The sequence below is a fragment of the Brachycentrus maculatus genome, unplaced genomic scaffold, assembly GCF_059751285.1.
Source record: "Brachycentrus maculatus isolate JH-2025_06_01 unplaced genomic scaffold, ASM5975128v1 h1tg000259l, whole genome shotgun sequence".
Classification (NCBI taxonomy): Eukaryota; Metazoa; Arthropoda; class Insecta; order Trichoptera; family Brachycentridae; genus Brachycentrus; species Brachycentrus maculatus.
The window spans coordinates 1159007-1179158 of NW_028281010.1; the positions used below are offsets into that span (position 1 = coordinate 1159007).

The following is a 20152-nucleotide window of genomic DNA, read 5'->3' on the forward strand; positions in this document are numbered from 1 at the left end:
AAATGCAAAAACAACACTTTCTGTCCTGTAGCGGGTAAATATTAAGTTAAAAATACGCCGCTTTGGCTGGGATATAGTACATTTTCTGGGCATTCAGAAATCGCTACCGTTCAGGAGGTCCCGGGTTCGATTCCCAAGGGGAGGTAAAATTAAAATAAGTGATTTTTTCGCTGTCATATTTATTCAATATTACCCTGGACTGGTACCTGAAGCGGGGGGCTGATCACCTTTCCTTCATGTGTAAACGGTCAAGATAACACTGTGTTTATATGACGCAGTGCCCTATGCACCATTGGGGTGCGGATAAGGGTTTTATTATTATTTTATTATATTAAAAAGATACATTTTGGTAAAGTAAAGTCATGTTTATATCCCAAAGATTTTATTTAGATTTAGATAATTTAAATGTCCGCCTCCGTGGTGTAATGGTCAGTGTGTTTAGCTGCCATGCTGGAGGTCCCGGATTCGATTCCCAGGGGGGGTGAAAATAAATATTAGTGATTTTATATTAAAATATTTATTTAATACATATTACCCTGGACTGGTTCCTGATGCGCAAGAGTGATCACCTTGCCTTCATGTAAGTAATGATCAAGATAACACTGCGTTAATTCGATGCAGTGCCCTATGCACCATTGGGTGTGGATAAGGGTTTTAAGTAAAATAAGTTATTAATTTTCAACCTTAAATAGTTGAAGAATTGCAGCTATTCATATTAAATATTTATTTATTGATTATTTATACAATGAATTATTTACACAACATATGGCAAAATCTATTATTTTTATACTAATTTCTTGGTTTTAAGCCAATCCAGAATCCATTTTTTGGCTTCATGTTGAAGGTATCCCTACTCAGCTCCAGGGGATCTGGTGTTTTCTTGATTTTAACAAAATCAAACTTCAAAAGGAGATGATATACAACAGCCTTGGCTTCCATCAAAGCAAATCTGGATCCTGGAAAATATCAAATGAGGCAATTTAGATTACATCGCTCACTCCTTTCAAGAACGTCATAAATCAAAAATCGTCAATTTTCAGCTGTGCATGTTTTCGGAACGCCCAGAAAATGTACTAAATCCCAGCAAAAGAGGGAAAATTTTAACTTAATATTTACCCGCTAATTTTTCCATCCAATTTACTGAGAAAGTACAGAATTCAAGGTGGATAACAATATATTAAATAAATCTATACTATCAAAAACATTGGCCAACATGTAAGCCGCGGAATGGGAGAGAACATGGCATAGTTTGCATTATGTACAAATACTGCGAATACAGATTTTTGCCTAGTACCTCTTTGACGCACGCTAGGCTGCATTTGATTTAGGAGATCAGGGCTGTTAAGAATTTTATATAACAGGACCAAATCAGTAATTGGCCTTCTATCACTAAGATTAATTAATTTTAGCCACTTCATTATGCAATTATAATCTAACCCAACAATGGGTATATTTAGTTGTAAAATGAATGTATCTAAGGAAGTTGTGTTGCACTCTCTGTACGCTGTCAGCGTGTATAGCGTAATGAGGAGACCAGACTGTGGAGCCGTATTCCAACTGACTTCTAATTACAGTGAAACCTCTATCTATCGTTTTTAAAGGGACCTATTGAAATTAACTATGAATGCGGGAAAACAATGAAAGCGGGATTAAGAAGTTTATACACAAGGAGATGCTATCGAGTGAAGATACCGTCCTCCCAATCTGAATAACCATTGGTACGTTCAAATTCAAAGAGGAATACAACGTTTAGATGTAAATAAAAATATTTATTTAAAAAAAAATACAAAGCTAAAAAGAACCAAAAAATATTAAAGTTTATTTTTTATTTTAAATCATCTGTGATCGATATTTGTTTTTTTTTGTTTACTGTTTTATTACCGTAAGTCAACAGTATGTTTTCATCTTTGCAAATATTTTTTTTCGGCATTGTGCGTAGAAGAAAGTTTTCAATCTTTCAAAGAGTGTGCATCTAATTAACAACCAAATAAATTTTACATATAGTCCATTGTTTGATTCGACATCGAATAAACACGATTCGTCAATATCCAATTCGAACCCCCCCCACTCCTCTCATCCTACAAGTATATAAGTAAATTCGATTCCTAGTCTAATTCTAATATACGTTTAACCTCGGCTCGTAACGCATGTCTGTATTGAAAACTATAGTGCATGTTGGTCTTCGGGTCGACCAAAAATCGCATATGTTAGACATTTTGTGTAGTTTTGAGTGTGTAAATGGTGCTATGGTGGTGAAGGGTAGTATTGTTTGCATGCTGTGTTAGTGATTGTCCTGACGAAGAGACGGGTACGTCTCGAAACCGGTAGACGTAGAAATCTCGGTGAGTGGTTATATACTAATTTTATTAACATTTTTGTAAAAAAAAAAAATAAGTAAAAATGACTAACCACAAAGTAAATGCTTTAAATATTAATAATATTGAGAATCTAGTGTGCATGCTTCTGAAAATAAAGGTACAGGCAGCAGCTCCCCTTCATCAATATCGACCTCTCCTGCTGTATCTGTCAACCTTTCGATAGTTTCTATCCCACACGTTGGAATATTGTCATCGAATGTAACAACATTGAGGAGAGTGTAAAAAAAAACAGCCAAAATATATCAAATATGCAACGCAAATCTAACGATGAATGCGGTAAAATGGTGATAGAGAAACGATCAATGCGATCTATTTTTGTATGAAATGAATTCGGGGTAGAAGAAATAAACGACACATCCGGGAAAACGATTATTTTAGGAACGATAGATAGAGGTTTCACTGTATACGGAGGAATGGAAAGTGTTCTCTCCCAAGATTATTGACTTACAAATGTATTGACTAACCATCACGCCGCTTCTCCGCAGGGGTAGGCAGAGAGAATAGAACGTCACGCCGCTCTGTCTTTGCAAACATTATTCGCCTCTTCCACGTTCATGCATCTCCTCATACATACCCGCCGATTGTTACGACTCCTAACCTGACCACTTTCAAGTATTTGGCAAACCTGATCGCGCCATGTTTTTCTCGGTCTTCCTCCGCTCCTTTTCCCAATTACATTCGCCTCATAAATTTGTTTAACCGTTCTTTCCTCACTCATTCGTTCTACATGTCCAAACCATCTCCACACACCTTTCTTAATTTTATAGATAATGCTTACCTCAGCTTTGCATTCCTTCCTTATTTTACTATTCGAACATCTATCATACATCGTTTTGTCGCACATTCTTCTGAGAGATCGCATTTCGACTGCATTCAGTCTACTTTCATCCTTCTTTTGCCAACTCCATGTTTCACTTCCATACATTAGAGTTAGATACAAGATAGTAATGGAACAGATAATATAAACGACTCCGTTTCAACTTACCAATGCAATTCCTTGGTCCTATCCCAAATGGTATGAATGAAAACGGGACTATGTTGTCCTTATTATCATCAGAAAACCTTTCCGGATCAAACACTTCCGGATTTTTGTAATAACGAGGGTCGTGATGTATTCCAACCATGGGGATGATCAAACTATCCCCAGGAAATAACTGAAATATGAAGGATAACATTTTAAGTAAGTTAAAATATTTTTATCGTATCCCTTTATGTATCTGCTTTATAGAGCTATTATAGTAGTAGATTCGTTTCTGTGACGCCATTAGTTACCAACTTACAAAAACAACGTTTTTAAGAAGACAAATTTTGCAAAAGAAAATGATGAATGAAAATATTCATTTTATTTTTTGACATCTCATCAAAGATGAAAAAGAATATGGAAGTCTGGGCATTCGCGGGGCTGACGACCATCATAGGCTGGTTTAATAAGATCACTTTACACACGTGTAATATTCACCAATTCTACCCATTATTGACAACCACACTTCTCAAATTCTCGGAAGTTCTATATATAAAACCAATTTTGAAACATTGTTCTTGAATCACTAGAACTTCACCAGATACATCTATTGGTGAGATGGAAAGAAGCTTTTTATTGAGCGGAAACTCTTTTATTAGTGTGTGATGTCCGAATCCTGGAATACAATCACACACATGAGAAACGCCAGAAAATATCATTTTCATTATTATATTAAAATATTTGTTCACAAAGTCTGGGTTAGTCCTCTTGGATTCTTGGGTTTGTCCTAGCATTTGGCAGGTTTTGGTGATCACCATACACTGTATTACATAAAGTAACATATTAAGTCGATATTCGTATAGTGGCGTGTCCCAATTTTCCCATAATTTGTCTTGAACTTGGGCTTTGATCTTTCCATTTTCCCCTTTTTAAACATGTTTTGATATAAATCATGTCATAAATATGATTTATAAATAATACAGTAAATACCGTAAATATGATTTATAAATAATTCAGTAAATACCGTTAATATGATCCATGAATAATGCAGTAAATACCGTAAATATGATTTATAAATAATTCAGTAAATACCGTTAATATGATCCATGAATAATACAGTAAATACCGTAAATATGATTTATAAATAATTCAGTAAATACCGTTAATACGATCCATGAATAATACAGTAAATACCGTAAATATGATTTATAAATAATACAGTAAATACCTTAAATTTGATTTATAAATAATACAGTAAATACCGTAAATATGATTAATAAATAAAACAGTTAATACCGCAAATATGATTTATAAATAATACAGTAAATACCGTAAGTATGATTTTTAAATAATACAGTAAATACCGTAAGTATGATTTATAAATAAAACAGTAAATATCGCAAATATGATTTGTAAATAATACTGTTAATATGATTTATAAATAAAACAGTAAATACTGCAAATATGATTTGTAAATAATACAGTAAATACTGTAAATATGATTTATAAATAATACAGTAAATATAGTAAATACCGGCCGTACATGTACGGCCGGTACATATATTCTCCTCTGAGGAGAATTTGGTAACACTTGCGATGCCTTAATTTTCGAAAGTTGTATAAATGCATTATTTTAACAACCGGCTTGAATAGAAATGCCATCTGTTGTGGAGGCAAAGAGCTTTACCCTTCCGACCACAGGTGATCATTTTTTATATTTATTCTCTCCTGTCACAAGATTTTGAGTATTTGTCACAAATCCCGAGCTTGTTTGCTTCGGAGTAATTTATATTTATATATCAACAGAGATGAAGAAGAATGTGGAAGTCTGGGCTGCTTTGAATGACCTCACCCTGTATTTCCTGGTGCTCTCGTCGCTCGGAGGAGGAAGGTCGTATGTCTTCACACATTTCCTGTCGATCGATGGTACAGGAGGCCAGAATCGCAAAGTTTCTGTAACGAAATTAAATTGTGCGTAAATTATTTCATCCATCAAACTAAAGAAGGTGTTATTTTTCATATTATTTTTTAACATCTCATCAAAGATGAAGAAGAATATGGAAGTCTGGGCATTTACGGGGCTGTCGACCGTCATAGGCTGGTTTAAGTGATTTACACACATATATCCGGATGCCTTGGAAACTCGGTGTGGAGAAACAAACGCATGAGAATAGAAAGTAAAATGAAAATATAAAAAACATGTTTTCGACCAATAGCCACTTGTGGGATTGAGGCAAGAGCAAATACTTCTAGAACAAAATCTCGACTTTGAACCTCCGAGATGAAGACTCTCCGATCCATAACCGGAAACACATTGCGAGACCGAGTAAGAAATACCGACATCCGGAGCATGTGTAAGACGGAGGATATCGTGAGGTGGGGACGACAACGAAGGCGATACTGGAATGATCATGTAAACAGAATGTCAGAAGACAGACTTCCACGTATCGCCCTTCAAGGAATCCCTGAAGGACGCAGACCCCCAGGCAGACCTCCAAAAAGATGGAAAGACAGCTGGGAGTCAACATCCCAAGAGCTACAAGCGGAGGCACAAACAGATCATTAGGATCTAGAAAAAGAAGAAGAAGAAGAGCTTTACACACGTGAAACATTCACTAATTCTATCCATTATTGACAACCGCACTACTCAAATTCTTGGAAGTTTTATATATTTATGAACCAATTTTGAAGCATTGTTCTTGAATTACTAGAACTTCACTAGAGACAACTAGCGCTACTAAGAATTTTACTGTTTGGCAGTGCGGTTAGCATGGAAAAACGAACGATTGGCTTGCGCGCTTGTCCGTCTTTCTCCGGATCAGTGCGCTCGATCGATGCGTGATTACGGTGTGCGTGGACTCAATCACGCAAAACTGTCGTAGTAGCTTTATTTGAAAAAAAACGGACTTCCGGACGGTAAAATTCCATGTAGTGCAAAAGCGCCCTTAGGGGTTTTGTCTTGTATACGGAATCACACGGAATTTCACCGTCACAGTTAGCGTTTTAAAACGATGATTGGCTTGGCTTTTGTCCATCCATCTTCAGATCAGATCACGCTAAACTGTCATAGTCGCTTTAGTTTTTCAAAACCGGACTGCCAGACGGTAAAATAACGTATAGTGCACAAATATCTTAACCCTTCACTGCATGGGGTATCAAATTTGTTACATACCCAAAAGTAAGTGTTAAAACGTTCTTTAAATTATCTATCTTCCCTGTGTTATGCTAATATATGTTACCTTGACGCTAGCACGGAACTTATTAATCGTCTGGAGCGTCTTCAGAATCATGGTATTCGCTTTATTTTTAACTTAAGGAAATATGACCATGTTTCACCCTGTCGCACTGAATTAAAATGGCTTCATTTTAAACAAGGCATAAATTAACAATCTCTCGCCCTACTATATAACATTCTTCACGACCCCAGTGCACCAATTTATCTTGTAGAAAACTTCGTTTACCTTTCTGATCATGGTCTATCTTCCCAAGAGAGAACACTCTCCATTCCTTGCCACAACACCGCATTCCTCAGTAATTCCTTTACTGTCCAAGCGGCTAGACTCTGGAATGAGCTACCTCTACACGTAAAAAATGCACCTTCTATCTTAACCTTCAAAAAACACCTGAAACGTCATTATCTTACCTTAGAACCCTAACTGTCCATCTCCTCCTCCCCTGACCCCTCCTCTCTTCCTTAAACTTTCTACCTGATTCCCTTTTCCCATGCCTTCCTTACTCTATCGTCATTTTGTTTTTCTATTCATGTTACCCTGTTTAAATTCTTAATTTGTAACTATGCTCTCTTATGTTTCTTTGTTTTTCTTGTCTTAACCTGTTCAAGCATTATCTCCCCACTAATTTCTAACAGACATCAAAAGGTACAAGCCTAGATCGTTCACACTAGTCTGTTCTGTCTGTCTGGTCAGCCCGCCAATGTACACACATATTGTACAAAAGTTCAAATAAAAATATAAGCAACCATTCTGTGTTGTTACATATTAGATATATTCATAACTCACGTATATAGTTCATAATTTAGCCAAAAGACGCGCTATGAACGCCAAAATAATAACTTCACTTGTCTGTCGAACACGAACTGTCTATGCAAAAAAGTCAAAAAAGGCTAAACGCAAAATCTATAAATAATCAAAGATTTCACCTGTTACAACCATGTCCATGTACTTCATGCTCTGCAGGTGGCTGTAGGAGATGGTTTGGTCGGGATTTGAAGCTGCCACCGCATCAATCTCCCGCTGGAGCTTCTTCTGAATGTCCGGATGCATCGTCAGCTCGTGGGCAAGGAAGCAGAGGAGCGTGGAAGAGGTGTCGAAGCCGGCGATGAAGAATAAGAATGCTTGCGCCGTGAGCTCATCGTCTGTCCACTCTGCGGTAAATTGATGAAATTGGAACATATATTATGGATATTATTTTTTGACATCTCAACAAAGATGAGGTAGAATATGGAAGTCTGGGCATGTACCTTCATAGGCTGGTTTACGTGATCACTTTACACACGTGTAACATTCACCAATTCTACACATGATTGACCACCACACTACTCAAATTCTTGGAAATTCTATATATATCGCTCACTCCTTTCAACAACGTTATAAATAAAAAAAACTTGAGTTTTAGGAGATCGTTTTTAAAGTTTAAAAATATGATATAATGTATTAAAAATAAATATCAAGCCACTTATTGAACTTTTTACTCTGCAACAGATCTTTTTAGGTAAAACCTGAAGGTTTTTTCTCCTTTTGAAAAATATTTTTAAAAAATAATTAAACAATACCTTGTCTTCAAAATCCAAAAACAACACTTTCTGCCCTGTAGCGGGTAAATATTTAGTTAAAAATATGCCACATTGCTAGGATAAAGTGCATTTTTTGGGCATTCCGAAAACATGCACAGCTGAAAATTTACGATTTTTGATATATGACGTTCTTGAAAGGAGTGAGCGAAATATGATCCAATTCTGAAACATTGTACAAGAATCGCTAGAATTTTCACTAGTGTCATCTGTTGGTGAGACGGTTCTATAGGTTATGGGGCAATAAATGCACATAAATGTTGAGATGTCAAAAAATAACATAAAAATAACTCCTATAGTTGGAGATAATCAAGATTTCTGTCCTGACGAAGAGACGAGTATGTCTCGAAACCGGTAGACATAAAAATCTCAGTGAGTGGTTTTATACTAATATTTATTTAATAAAACGTTTTTGTAAAAAAAATTAAAGTAAATATCAAACGTTTCGGTAGTGTAAAGGCGAAGGGGTATATTTGTCAAATTTTTCATTTTCTAAGTTAGTTCCACAAACTGTCTAAAATAGTGTTTTCCATAATCTGGCTGAAGGATGTAGCTGTAGTTGCAATGCTTATTTAGTTTTATTAAGATATGTACAACATTTTGAGTGTGTCCAAATACTTGTTCACAAAATCTGGATTATCTCCAATTACAGGAGTTATTTTCATATTATTTTTTGATATCTCATCAAAGATGAAGAAGAATATGGAAGTCTGGGCATTTACGGGGCTCGCGACCGTCATAGGCTGTAAAGTGATCACTTAAACCAGCCTATGACGGTCGTAAGCCCCGTAAATGCCCAGACTTCCATATTCTTCTTCATCTTTGATGAGATATCAAAAAATAATATGAAAATAACTCCTGTAATTGGAGATAATCCAGATTTCGTGAACAAGTATTTGGACACACTCAAAATGTTGTAAATAAATTATCTGGTCATATTATAAGCTTAATAATAAAAATGAAAATGGTATTTTCTGGCGTTTCTCATGTGTGTGATTATAATCCAGGATTCGGACCTCACATACTAATATAAGAGTTTCTGCTTATTAAAAAGCTTCTTTACATCTCACCAATAGATGTCTCTAGTGAAGTTCTAGTGATTCATGAACAAGGTTTCAAAATTGGTTCATATATATAGAACTTCCAAGAATTTGAGTAGTGTGGTTGTCAATAATGGGTAGAATTGGTGAATGTTACACGTGTGTAAAGTGATCACTTAAACCATCCTATGACGGTCGTAAGCCCCGTGAATGCCCAGACTTCCATATTCTTCTTCATCTTTGATGAGATGTCAAAAAATAATAAGATATGTACATATAAAAATACATAAAACAAATGAGTTGTTTCATTTCACAAGTTTGTTTTTGCTCTCCTCTAAACTTTGGTCCGAGACAGATATACCCCTTTGCTTTTTTGTGTGTACATTAGGTTAAAATCGTTAAAAACAAAAAAAAATGTATTAAAAAAGAACTCCACCGACAAGGCACACAAGGTGGCTTGGTGGGTCTCTGCAAAAAAAGGTTCTAAATATGTATAAATTGTGATTTAAATGAATGTATACAAATAAAAAAAAAAAAATAATAATAAATCCCTTACCACACCCCAATGGTGCATAGGGCACTGCTTCATAAAAACGCAGTGTTATCTCGATCGATTACACATGAAGGAAAGGTGATCAGCCCTCCACTTCGGGTACCAGTGTAGTGTAATATTGAATAAATATTAAAGTGAAAAAAATTTACTTATATTATTAAACCCCCCTGGGAATCGAACCCGGGACCTCCAGAACGGTAGGCGAGCATGCTGACCATTACACTACGGAGGCGGACAAAATAATAAAATAAAATAATAAAAGAAACATAAAATATGTATTTTACTTTAAGAAGCCTTTTTTATAGAGCAGAAACTGTTATATTTGTATATGAGGTCTGAGCCAGACTTCCATATTCTTCTTCATCTATGTTGAGATGTCAAAAAATAATAATAGAAATAACTCCTATAATTGGAGATAATCCAGATTTATAAACAAATAATTGTACACTCTCAAAATAGAATAGAACCCCACACTGCTCTTAGTGTGGCGTTCTATTCTCTCTGCGGAGAAGCGTTTTTGATAAGTCTGAATTTGATGAAAATCGTATTCGAAACCGTTCTTACTTCTTTGAACGGATCCTTTTCCCACTGCAGACTCCTCGACAGTCGCGAATCCAGCTTCCTTCGTGTCCTCCGACACTTCGTGTTTCAGCACCCCCTTCTTGGCTTCCATCAGAAGCTGTATCATGTCCGGCCTGACCAAGTGCTTATCGTCTCGTTCCTTCATGGTGCCTTGCACCAAGTTCCTGAAGAAGCTTTGAACCCTCGGGCTGATGAAGGGGATCCTCAGCCACTGAAAACCCAGATTTTAACTTTTGATCAGCTGGAAATGAAATTTATCGTCGCATAAGAAGGATGAAAGCACTAACATAATACCTTTTGACATTCTACCAACTTATGAGATTACAAATACAATGCTTCAAATAGGTAATGTTTAAAAGGACTCGCAGCAACGCCATACCGATTTTTAACTAAGAAATTCATATTATTTATTGATTCGGCATTAACTTTGTGGAATGACATGATTATTTTATTAAAATTAAACAATTGAACAGTTTTAATTTGTACCAGAAGATGAAAACATCTGTCGTTTTCGAAACTAGTCGTAAATAAAAATAAAACTCATTTAAGTGGTATATAATAATAATAATAATAAAACCCTTATCCGCACCCCAACGGTGCATAGGGCACTGCTTCATATAAACGCAGTGTTATCTTGATCGTTTACACATGAAGGAAAGGTGATCAGCCCTCCGCTTCAGGTGCCAGTTCAGGGTAATATTGAATAAATATTACAGTGAAAAAATCACTTATATTTATTTGACTTTTTTAGGAGATCGTTTTTAAAGTTTAAAAATATAATACAATGTGTTAAAAATAAATATCAAGCCACTTATTGAACTTTTTACTGTGCAACAGATCTTTTAAGGTAAAACCTGAATGTTTTTTCTCCATTTGAAAAATATTTAGTATATTTAAAAAAAAATAATTAAACAATACCTTTTCTTCAAAATGCAAAAACAACACTTTCTGCCCTGTAGCGGGTAAATATTAAGTTAAAAATTTGCCTCTTTTGCTGGGATATAGTATATTTTCTGGGCATTCCGAAAACATGCACAACTGAAAATTGACGATTTTTGATTTATGACGTTCTTGAAAGGAGTGAGTGATATGTAGTGATTAGTCATATTTTCTTATTTTGTTTTTACCTTATGTTTTTTTTATATTTTCTCATTTGTTTATTTTAAATGAACATTTTATAACAGAATTTCAAACAGCAGTATCCGAAAATATGTGGACACGTGGAACGAATTAGCGAGGAAAGACGGTGAAACAAATTTATGAGGCCAGGAGTCGGAGTTATCAGCGAGTATGTATGTCCTCCTCCGTAGTGTAATGATCAGAACGCTCAGCTACCGTACTGGAGGTCCCGGGTTAGATTCCCAGGGGGGGTCACATAAATATGAGTGTTTTTTTCGCCCTACAAATTACAAAATACATATCACCGTTGCACGCGAAAGTTTTTTAGCACCTTAAGGGCAAGGAAAAAAAAACAGAGAACGCAAAAACCGATTCAATACTACCCCGGACTTGTGCCTGAAGCGGAGGGCTGATCACCTTTCCTTCATGTGTTAACGATCAAGATAACACTGCCTTCATATGATGCAGTGCCCTATGCACCATCTGGAGACAATAAGGATTTTAAAAAATATACGAGGAGATGCATGAATGTGGAATTGGCGATGTTTACAAAGACAGTGTGGTGTGGCGTTTCATTCTCTCTGCCTACCCCTGGGGAGAGGCGTCGTGATGGTTAGTTAATTTTTAGTTATGCTTCATAACTTCTCAAGTGAGGGAACCGCTATGAGCCAGATTCTATCAGAGGCATTCATAAAGTGTGTTGGACAAGCATCTATTCGGCTGTTCAAACTTAAAACACAGTAAGGGACATTTTTTTTGCAGTACGTTTTTTTGCATTTTTGGACCAAGAAGAATCTACTTAGTCCAAAAATGCAAAAGAAACGTACTGCAAAAAAAAATGTCCCTTACTGTGTTTTGAGTTTGGACAGCCGTATTCTTACCCGCAGTATTTTTGGCGATATAAACATGATGAAGAATTTGATCATGTTGAACCCTGAGAAGTCGGTGGCCTGTTGACCCATCTTGAAGAATTCGTTTTGCTCGTCTTTCAAGGAATTGACTTCCAGTCCGAAAGCTGATGTGGCTATCACATCGGTCGCGTATTTGGTGAAAGCATTCTTCATTTCAACCTCGACCAAGCCCTCCGCTGCAACAGATTACAGGACAATTGGTATATGTACTGATAAGTCTATCTAATTCTGTTCTAATATTATACTAGCCTGACAAATCTGACCTCCATACTGTACTCCCGTACACTCTGCACTCATTCTGACTACAGGTACATCTACCGTACACTGTTCTACCTTTGAGGATATGGTGAGCTCCATAATAGGTATAGATAATGCTTCCTTACACTTCGCACCCATTCCAACTGCAGGTACATCTACCGTACACTGTTCTACCATTCAGGGAGTAGTCTGACCTCCATTCTGCGGGCAGTGCTCCCTTACACTCTGCATTCATTCCAACTGCAGGTACATCTACCGTACACTGTTCTACCATTCAGGGAGTAGTCTGACCTCCATTCTGCGGGCAGTGGTCCCTTACACTCTGCACTGCAGGTACATCTACCGCACACTGTTCTACCATTCAGGGAGTAGTCTGACCTCCATTCTGCGGGCAGTGCTCCCTTACACTCTGCATTCATTCCAACTGCAGGTACATCTACCGCACACTGTTCTACCGTTCAGGGAGTAGTCTGACCTCCATTCTGCGGACAGTGCTCCCTTACACTCTGCACTGCAGGTACATCTACCGTACACTGTTCTACCATTCAGGGAGTAGTCTGACTTCCGTTGTTCTACCATACGTTGTTCCTACACTGTTCTACCATTCAGAGTGTAGTGACTTCCATAGTAGATGAAGATAATGCTCCCTTACACTCTGCATTCCTTCCGACTGCAGCTACATCTGCCTCGCACTATAGCGCACCTTTGTTTTCTGGTTTGTTGGCCTGCTCCATGTAGAAGTTGGCCATTTGCTCCCCGCAGCGAGCTACGAAGTCGAACATTCCTCTCATCTTGGCGCTGGTGAAGGCCGGACTCAGGGTCGACCTCATGTCCCGCCACTTCTGACCTGAATGCACAGTATATAATTTTTCATTTTTACATTCGAACCTTATCCGCACCCCAATGGTGCATAGGGCACTGCATCATATAAACACAGTGTTACCTTGATCGTTAACACGCGAAGGAAAGGTGATCAGCCCTCCGCTTTAGGTATAATCCAGGAGATAATCCAGAATTTGTGAACAAGTATTTGGTCACCAAATTTTCTAGAAGTACCCCAGTGTAGGCAGTGAAAGGGATTAGTGTTTAGTTCAGTTAGTCAGCTAGATCTGACTCCGACCCGACGCTGGCCGGTACACAGTCGCCCACAGCCCCGACCAGCACAGCAGACGGGATGATTCTACTCTACACATTTACGATAGTTCTGTGTTCGTGTGACGATTTACCTTTTAGGGAGAACAGGCCGTTTGCGAAAAGGGGATCGTTCTTCTCTTCTATGAAGGTCACGTGGTCACTGAAGTGATCAAAATCTTTGATCGTGACCTGTTTCAGCAATTCTAGATCAGTTATCATGATAGAACGCCGCAGAAACTGCTTCATACCAATATACCTGCGAATATAACAAACACATCAAAATCTGCAATATTCAATAATCAAAAAAATTGTGCCCAGTCACATATACAGTGAAACCTCTATCTATCGTTCCTCGAATGATCGTTTTCCCGGATGTGTCGTTTATTTCTTCCATCCCGAATTAATTTCATACTAAACTTAACCGCATCGATCGTTTCTGTATCACCATTTACCGCATTTATCGTTCGTGTACAACATTTTAAGTGTGTCCAAATACATACTTATATAAGAGTTTCTGCTCAATAAAAAAGCTTCTTCGTCCCACCAAAAGATGTCACTAGTGAAAATTCTAGTGATTATTGTACAATGTTACAAAATTGTCTCATTTATACAGTAAAACCTTTATCTATCGTTCCTCGAATAATCGCTTAGCCTCGTAATGCCGTTTAATGTTGTACTTTTTCAAGATAGTGAAATATAGTGAAATACTCCCATATATGGGATATTATACGAACTGCGCACGATGGAATGTTCTTTTGGTGATTTTGTGTACATTAAAGGAAAAAATGTGTGATTTGCTCCGCGGGCCGCAAGTAGGCACCCGGCGGGCCGCGGGTTGGCCACCCTTGCTCTTATACATGAACATTTTGTAATTTAAAAGCATTGTTAACTTTGTGGTCCATACCAATCTAACACTCTTATCGTTCTCCGTGTATACCTGTCACCCGGAAACGCGTTGTACATCCTCAGAACGAATTCCAGGAAGTGCTCCTTCCTGAGCACAGCTCTGGTCATGTGCCCTATGAAGGGCAGGACGGTGGGCAGACTCCTGACTCCGCGCCTCCTGAAGTAGCCATCCTCCCACCGTCCCAACAGGAACAGGGCACTCAGCACACCGACCGACAGCAGCAGGTAGTCTAGACTGCCGAATGACATTGCCTGGATCAAACATCACACCGGAGATATCATATATGATAGAAAAAGGGAGACATTGGTAACATGAACCAAGCTAGGGCACAAAATGCCCAACCCTCTTCTACTGGAACGGAAGGCCTGTTGAGTACAGTCAGCAGTCTCTGTGAGCGGCTTCTTCTGAGGAGTGCGACGTGGTTTCCTCCCAGCAATGAGCAAATGCTGACAAGTTCCTGTATGGCCCACACTAGATTACATCCCCTTTTCCTAACATACATAATATTTTTTTTGTTGATAGTATAAACAAAAATCCTGTTGGTGACACCCTAACCCTGGATTCTGCTGAGAATATTGACATTTAAACTAGAGATGAATATATATATATATATATATATATATATATATATATATATATATATATATATATATATATATCCAAACAAACACTAGAGCTCAGTCTCTTTTTTGGAGAGGCACAGCGAAACGAAATATAAAAGTTTATGTTATGTATTAATTATGTTATACTTAAAAAGGTAAATATATTAAATAAATAATATGTATATATATATGTATATATATATAAATATATATATATATATATATTATATATATATATATATATATATATATATATATATATATATATATATATATATATATATATATATATACATATTATTTATTTAATATATTTACATTTTTAAGTATAACATAATTAATACATAACATAAACTTTTATATTTCGTTTCGCTGTGCCTCTCCAAAAAAGAGACTGAGCTCTAGTGTTTGGAGAGGGACTTACACTCGTGGTTTAATGTAATATAATAAATGGTATATACATATTATATATATATATATATATATATATATATATATATATATATATATATATATATATATATATATATATATATATATATATACATATTATTTATTTAATATATTTACATTTTTAAGCATAACATAATTAATACATAACATAAACTTTTATATTTCGTTTCGCTGTGCCTCTCCAAAAAAGAGACTGAGCTCTAGTGTTTGGAGAGGGACTTACACTCGTGGTTTAATGTAATATAATAAATGGTATATATATATATATATATATATATATATATATATATATACCATTTATTATATATATATATATATATATATATATATATATATATATATATATATATATATATATATATATATATATATATATATATATATATATATATATATATATATATATATATATATATATATATATATATATATATATATATATATATATATATATATATATATATATATATATATATATATATATATATATATATATATATATATATATCTTTACTATGCAATACCAAACAATTCCAACTTAAAATATTTGGGACCCAAGTACTGCAATAACCTTCCAGGGGATATAAAAAATTTGAAGACACGCTAAAAAATAATGAAATATTTTTTTAAAAAATTAAAAAATGAACTCATTTTACCAACAAACGTAAACAATAAATAATAAGTGTAAGTCTCTCTCCAAGCACAAGAGCTTAGTCGCTTTATTGGATAGAACTGCGTTATTAATTTTAAGATAGTAAAAATAGAAATGTCTACAAAATTGATTAAATCATTTAAAAAAACGAATGAATGAATGATAAGAGTGTTTTTTTTTTTTAACTTTTGTAACCATGTTAGATAAATTAAAAATAAATTTGAAAAAAACCTGATTGTTTTTCTTTCACGTTTTGTATTTCTTTTCCAGCTTGTATTTTTTAAGTCAATTGTCAAATATACCAGGAACTAGACGTACACAATACGAGACCGAATTCGAGCAATAATCTTCAAATGATTGCGACCAAAAACTGTATTTTATTTTGACGCGCTGGATGTCCGCACACTCGCATATGTGAGAGAGAACTAATCACGTTTTGAAGTATACTTTTCCGTATGGCAAAAAGATTGTGTAATCATTATTATGATAAATCAACCGCCTTCAAACCGGTTCAAATATATCTAGCCTTGAACCGCGCTGGTCTCAATTTACCCAGATTATTACACAGACTGCGATGTACGCTTCTGTAGCACAGTAATTGGCACGTTCGGCTACTGCGACGAAGATCCTGCGACCAATTTAAAATAAATAACTACTGATCAATTCATTTACAAAACATACATAAAACAAACTAAAATTTAAAGTGTATACATTAAAAAATTGAAAATAAGCAAGGAGACTATTGTTAAAGTTGTAGAAGAATACCCCCTAAAGCACATGGAACAGGTATTGTTCAGCATATCTTCTTACAGGCATAACCATCGACAGGTTGCTCCTGTATATGGGAATGGGAAACTATCTATGCCGACGCTGTCTTAGCTAACTATCGGGAACATACAGACCAATGCTCCGGATAATTTCAGGATTATCCATCATAGCGTGCAACAAGCGATAAAAATGCCTCATCAAATACACATTCCTTCTAGTCTCTAGACTGTTGTAGCCGAGCATACCCTGGAGGAACTGGGTCGGGTAGAGCCGAGGATAATAGCCGTACTTTTTCATGTAAAGATACCTCAGGAACTTCTTTTGGACTTCTCTACCAAAAGAGAGTTCTCAAGCTGGTATTAATAATTGACAAGTAAGATAAAACGAGTAGGGTCAGATCAAAAATTGCGGAGAAAAGGTAAAAAAAAAACGAGGTAGAATAATATGATACACATTTGGGTTCCAAGAGTTGACTGTATGTTTCAAGAGTTAGTGAATTTTCGACAGCAAAAGATAATTCACATAGGAGATATTTCGCTCACTCTTTTCAAGAACGTCATAAATCAAAAATCGTCAATTTTCAGTTAGGCATGTTTTCAGAATGCCCAGAAAATGTACTATATCCCAGCAAAAGACGCATACTTTTAACTTAATATTTACCCGCTACAGGACAGAAAGTGTTGTTTTTGCATTAAGAAAAAAAGGTATTGCTTAATTTTTTTTAAACATACCAAGTATTTTATATAATAATAATAATAAATTTGGATAACTTGAATAGCGCAATTTTCGTAAAATAATACCTCAAGGACGCTTCGGATGGAGAAAAAAACTTCAGGTTTTACCTAAAAAGGTCGGTTGCACAGTAAAAAGTTCAATAAGTGCAGTGGCTTGATATTTATTGGTAGAATAATACATTGTATTATATTTTTAAACTTATAAACGTTCTCATGAAAAATCAAGTATTTTGATTTATGACGTTCTTGAAAGGCGTAAGCGATTTATGTATTGATACTAAATATCAATATATTGATATTATTTATCGATTCGGCATTGACTTTGTGGAATGACATGATTATTTTATTAAAATTAAACACTTCAATCCACTTAATCGAGTTTTATTTTATTTACGACTAGTTTCGAAAACGATAATTGTTTTCATCTTCTGGTACAAATTAAAACAGACATTATGTTTTAATTTGAACCAGAAGATGAAAACAATTGTCGTTTTCGAAACTAGTCGTAAATAAAATAAAACTCGATGGATTATTTTGGATGGATGGATTATTCAAGTGTTTAATTTTAATTCAAATTATAAGCTTAATAATAAAAATGAAAATGGTATTTTCTGGCGTTTCTCATGTGTGTGATTATAATCCAGGATTGGGATCTCACATACTAATATAAGAGTTTCTGCTTAATAAAAAAGCTTCTTTACATCTCACCAATAGATGTCTCTAGTGAAATTCTAGTGATTCAAGAACAAAGTTTCTAAATTGGTTCATATATATAGAACTTCCAAGAATTTGAGTAGTGTGGTTGTCAATAATGGGTAGAATTGGTGAATGTTACACGTGTGTAAAGTGATCACTTAAACCAGCCTATGACGGTCGTCAGCCCCGTAAATGCCCAGACTTCCATATTCTTCTTCATCTTTGATGAGGAGAATTTTAATCAATGTATTGATACTATGTACCAATATATGAAAAGCCACGTATCTGTTGCGTATGTTTTCTGTTTTGTATTTACTATTTTTTTTGCTGTTTTTAAAGCATCTTTCAACTGTTTATGTTTCTTTTTTAATTATTATTTTCACTTTAGCTCTAAATCAAGTCCGCCCATTAATCTTCTTAACTTTTGCTGTATTTCATTCTTGCTGTTTACTTTTAACTCCTTTCAAGAAAGTCATAAAAAAAATCGTCAATTTTCAGATGTGCACGTTTTCCAAATGCCCAGAAAATGTACTATATCCCAGCAAAAGAGACATGTTTTTAACTTAATAATATACGAAATATACGAAAAGTTTGACGCTCGAAATCAAGCAGCTTAGAGGTTAACACTTGGTTTGGTGGAAGTATCAGTAATGAACGAATGGATAACGAGAGAATGACTAAGAAAATACATGTGGCGAATGTGAGAGGGAAAACAGAACGAGGACGACCGAAAAAGACTTGGCACGATCAGAACCTAAAATCTGGCGGTGTCAAAAGTTTGCGTAATGTATGACTAGATGTATGGATGTGAGGAGGCGAGGAGTGTATGTCAGGATAGAAGAGTGTGGCGTTGTATCCTCTCTGCCTACCCCTGCGGGGAAACAGGGTGATGGTAGTAGTAGTAGTAGAAGTAGTAGTAGTAGTAATGAGTCAGGAACAAAAGACAATGGATCATTGTCAGACGGGAGGAATATCTAGTTGAACATACTCAACCTATAAAGGATTGTATTAGACTCGTGAAGTGTTTATAACAGCCGATATAATCAATATTTGCATTCATCATTTTCTTTTGGAAAATTCGCCTTCGTAAAAATGTTGTTTTCGTAAGTTGGTAATGAATGACGTCACAGAAACGATGGACTTATTTCAATATTGGTAACATTGCTAAATTATAGGCGGCTCTATTTGTTGATGTATGTCACAAACGGTAGTGTAGTGGTAAACAATCAATCCACACTACTACTAATACAGCTCTCTAAACCATAGACAATAGATCATATGACGTCATAGAACGTTCGATGACGGAAATTTGATGACGTATGCGAACGCACGTTTTTCGTTTTATTAAAATATGTAAAGTTTAAACCTTCATATCTCCCTTAGTTCCCTACAGATTTCAATAACAATGTTACCGATAGTCTTGTGTTTTTTCATATTAATTTATTAGCCAATAAACCAACATCGTAAATAAAATCTATTCAATTGGGGTATTTTACATCGAACTAGGTTTGTGTAGTGTTGATTTCAACATACCTAATTGATTAGTTTATACGTATACTACTTCTATACTACGTAAAACCGACACAACTGGTTA

The 20152-nt window shown here is 35.5% G+C and overlaps 1 protein-coding gene across 2 annotated transcripts; it reads right to left on the reverse strand.

Moving 5' to 3' along the window:
• Positions 1-365: 365 nt before the first annotated feature.
• Positions 366-16787, reverse strand: LOC148305895 (cytochrome P450 9e2-like). Of its 2 annotated transcripts, none has more exons than XM_088265989.1 (10): positions 16592-16787; positions 14684-14904; positions 13839-14002; positions 13316-13459; positions 12325-12530; positions 10307-10535; positions 7499-7723; positions 5192-5292; positions 3364-3532; positions 366-956 (listed from the first exon to the last, which is right to left on the reverse strand). In XM_088265989.1, the coding sequence occupies exons 2-10, from the start codon at positions 14899-14901 to the stop codon at positions 790-792; spliced, it is 1623 nt and encodes a 540-aa protein (XP_088122115.1). In that variant the 5' UTR covers positions 14902-14904; positions 16592-16787; the 3' UTR covers positions 366-789. The 2 variants fall into 2 exon arrangements, with proteins under 2 accessions (XP_088122115.1, XP_088122116.1); XM_088265990.1 differs by having other exon boundaries at positions 671-956; positions 16679-16787.
• Between the last annotated feature and the right edge of the window lie 3365 nt (positions 16788-20152).

Coding starts and splice junctions, on each gene's coding strand:
- LOC148305895 (XM_088265989.1), bottom strand. CDS start 14,901: ATGTCATTCGGCAGTCTAGACTACCTGCTGCTGTCGGTCGGTGTGCTG. Junction 13,460..13,838: donor CGGCCTGTTCTCCCTAAAAG/GTAAATCGTCAC, acceptor CTGTGCATTCAG/GTCAGAAGTGGCGGGACATG. Junction 5,293..7,498: donor CATGGACATGGTTGTAACAG/GTGAAATCTTTG, acceptor ATTTCGTTACAG/AAACTTTGCGATTCTGGCCT.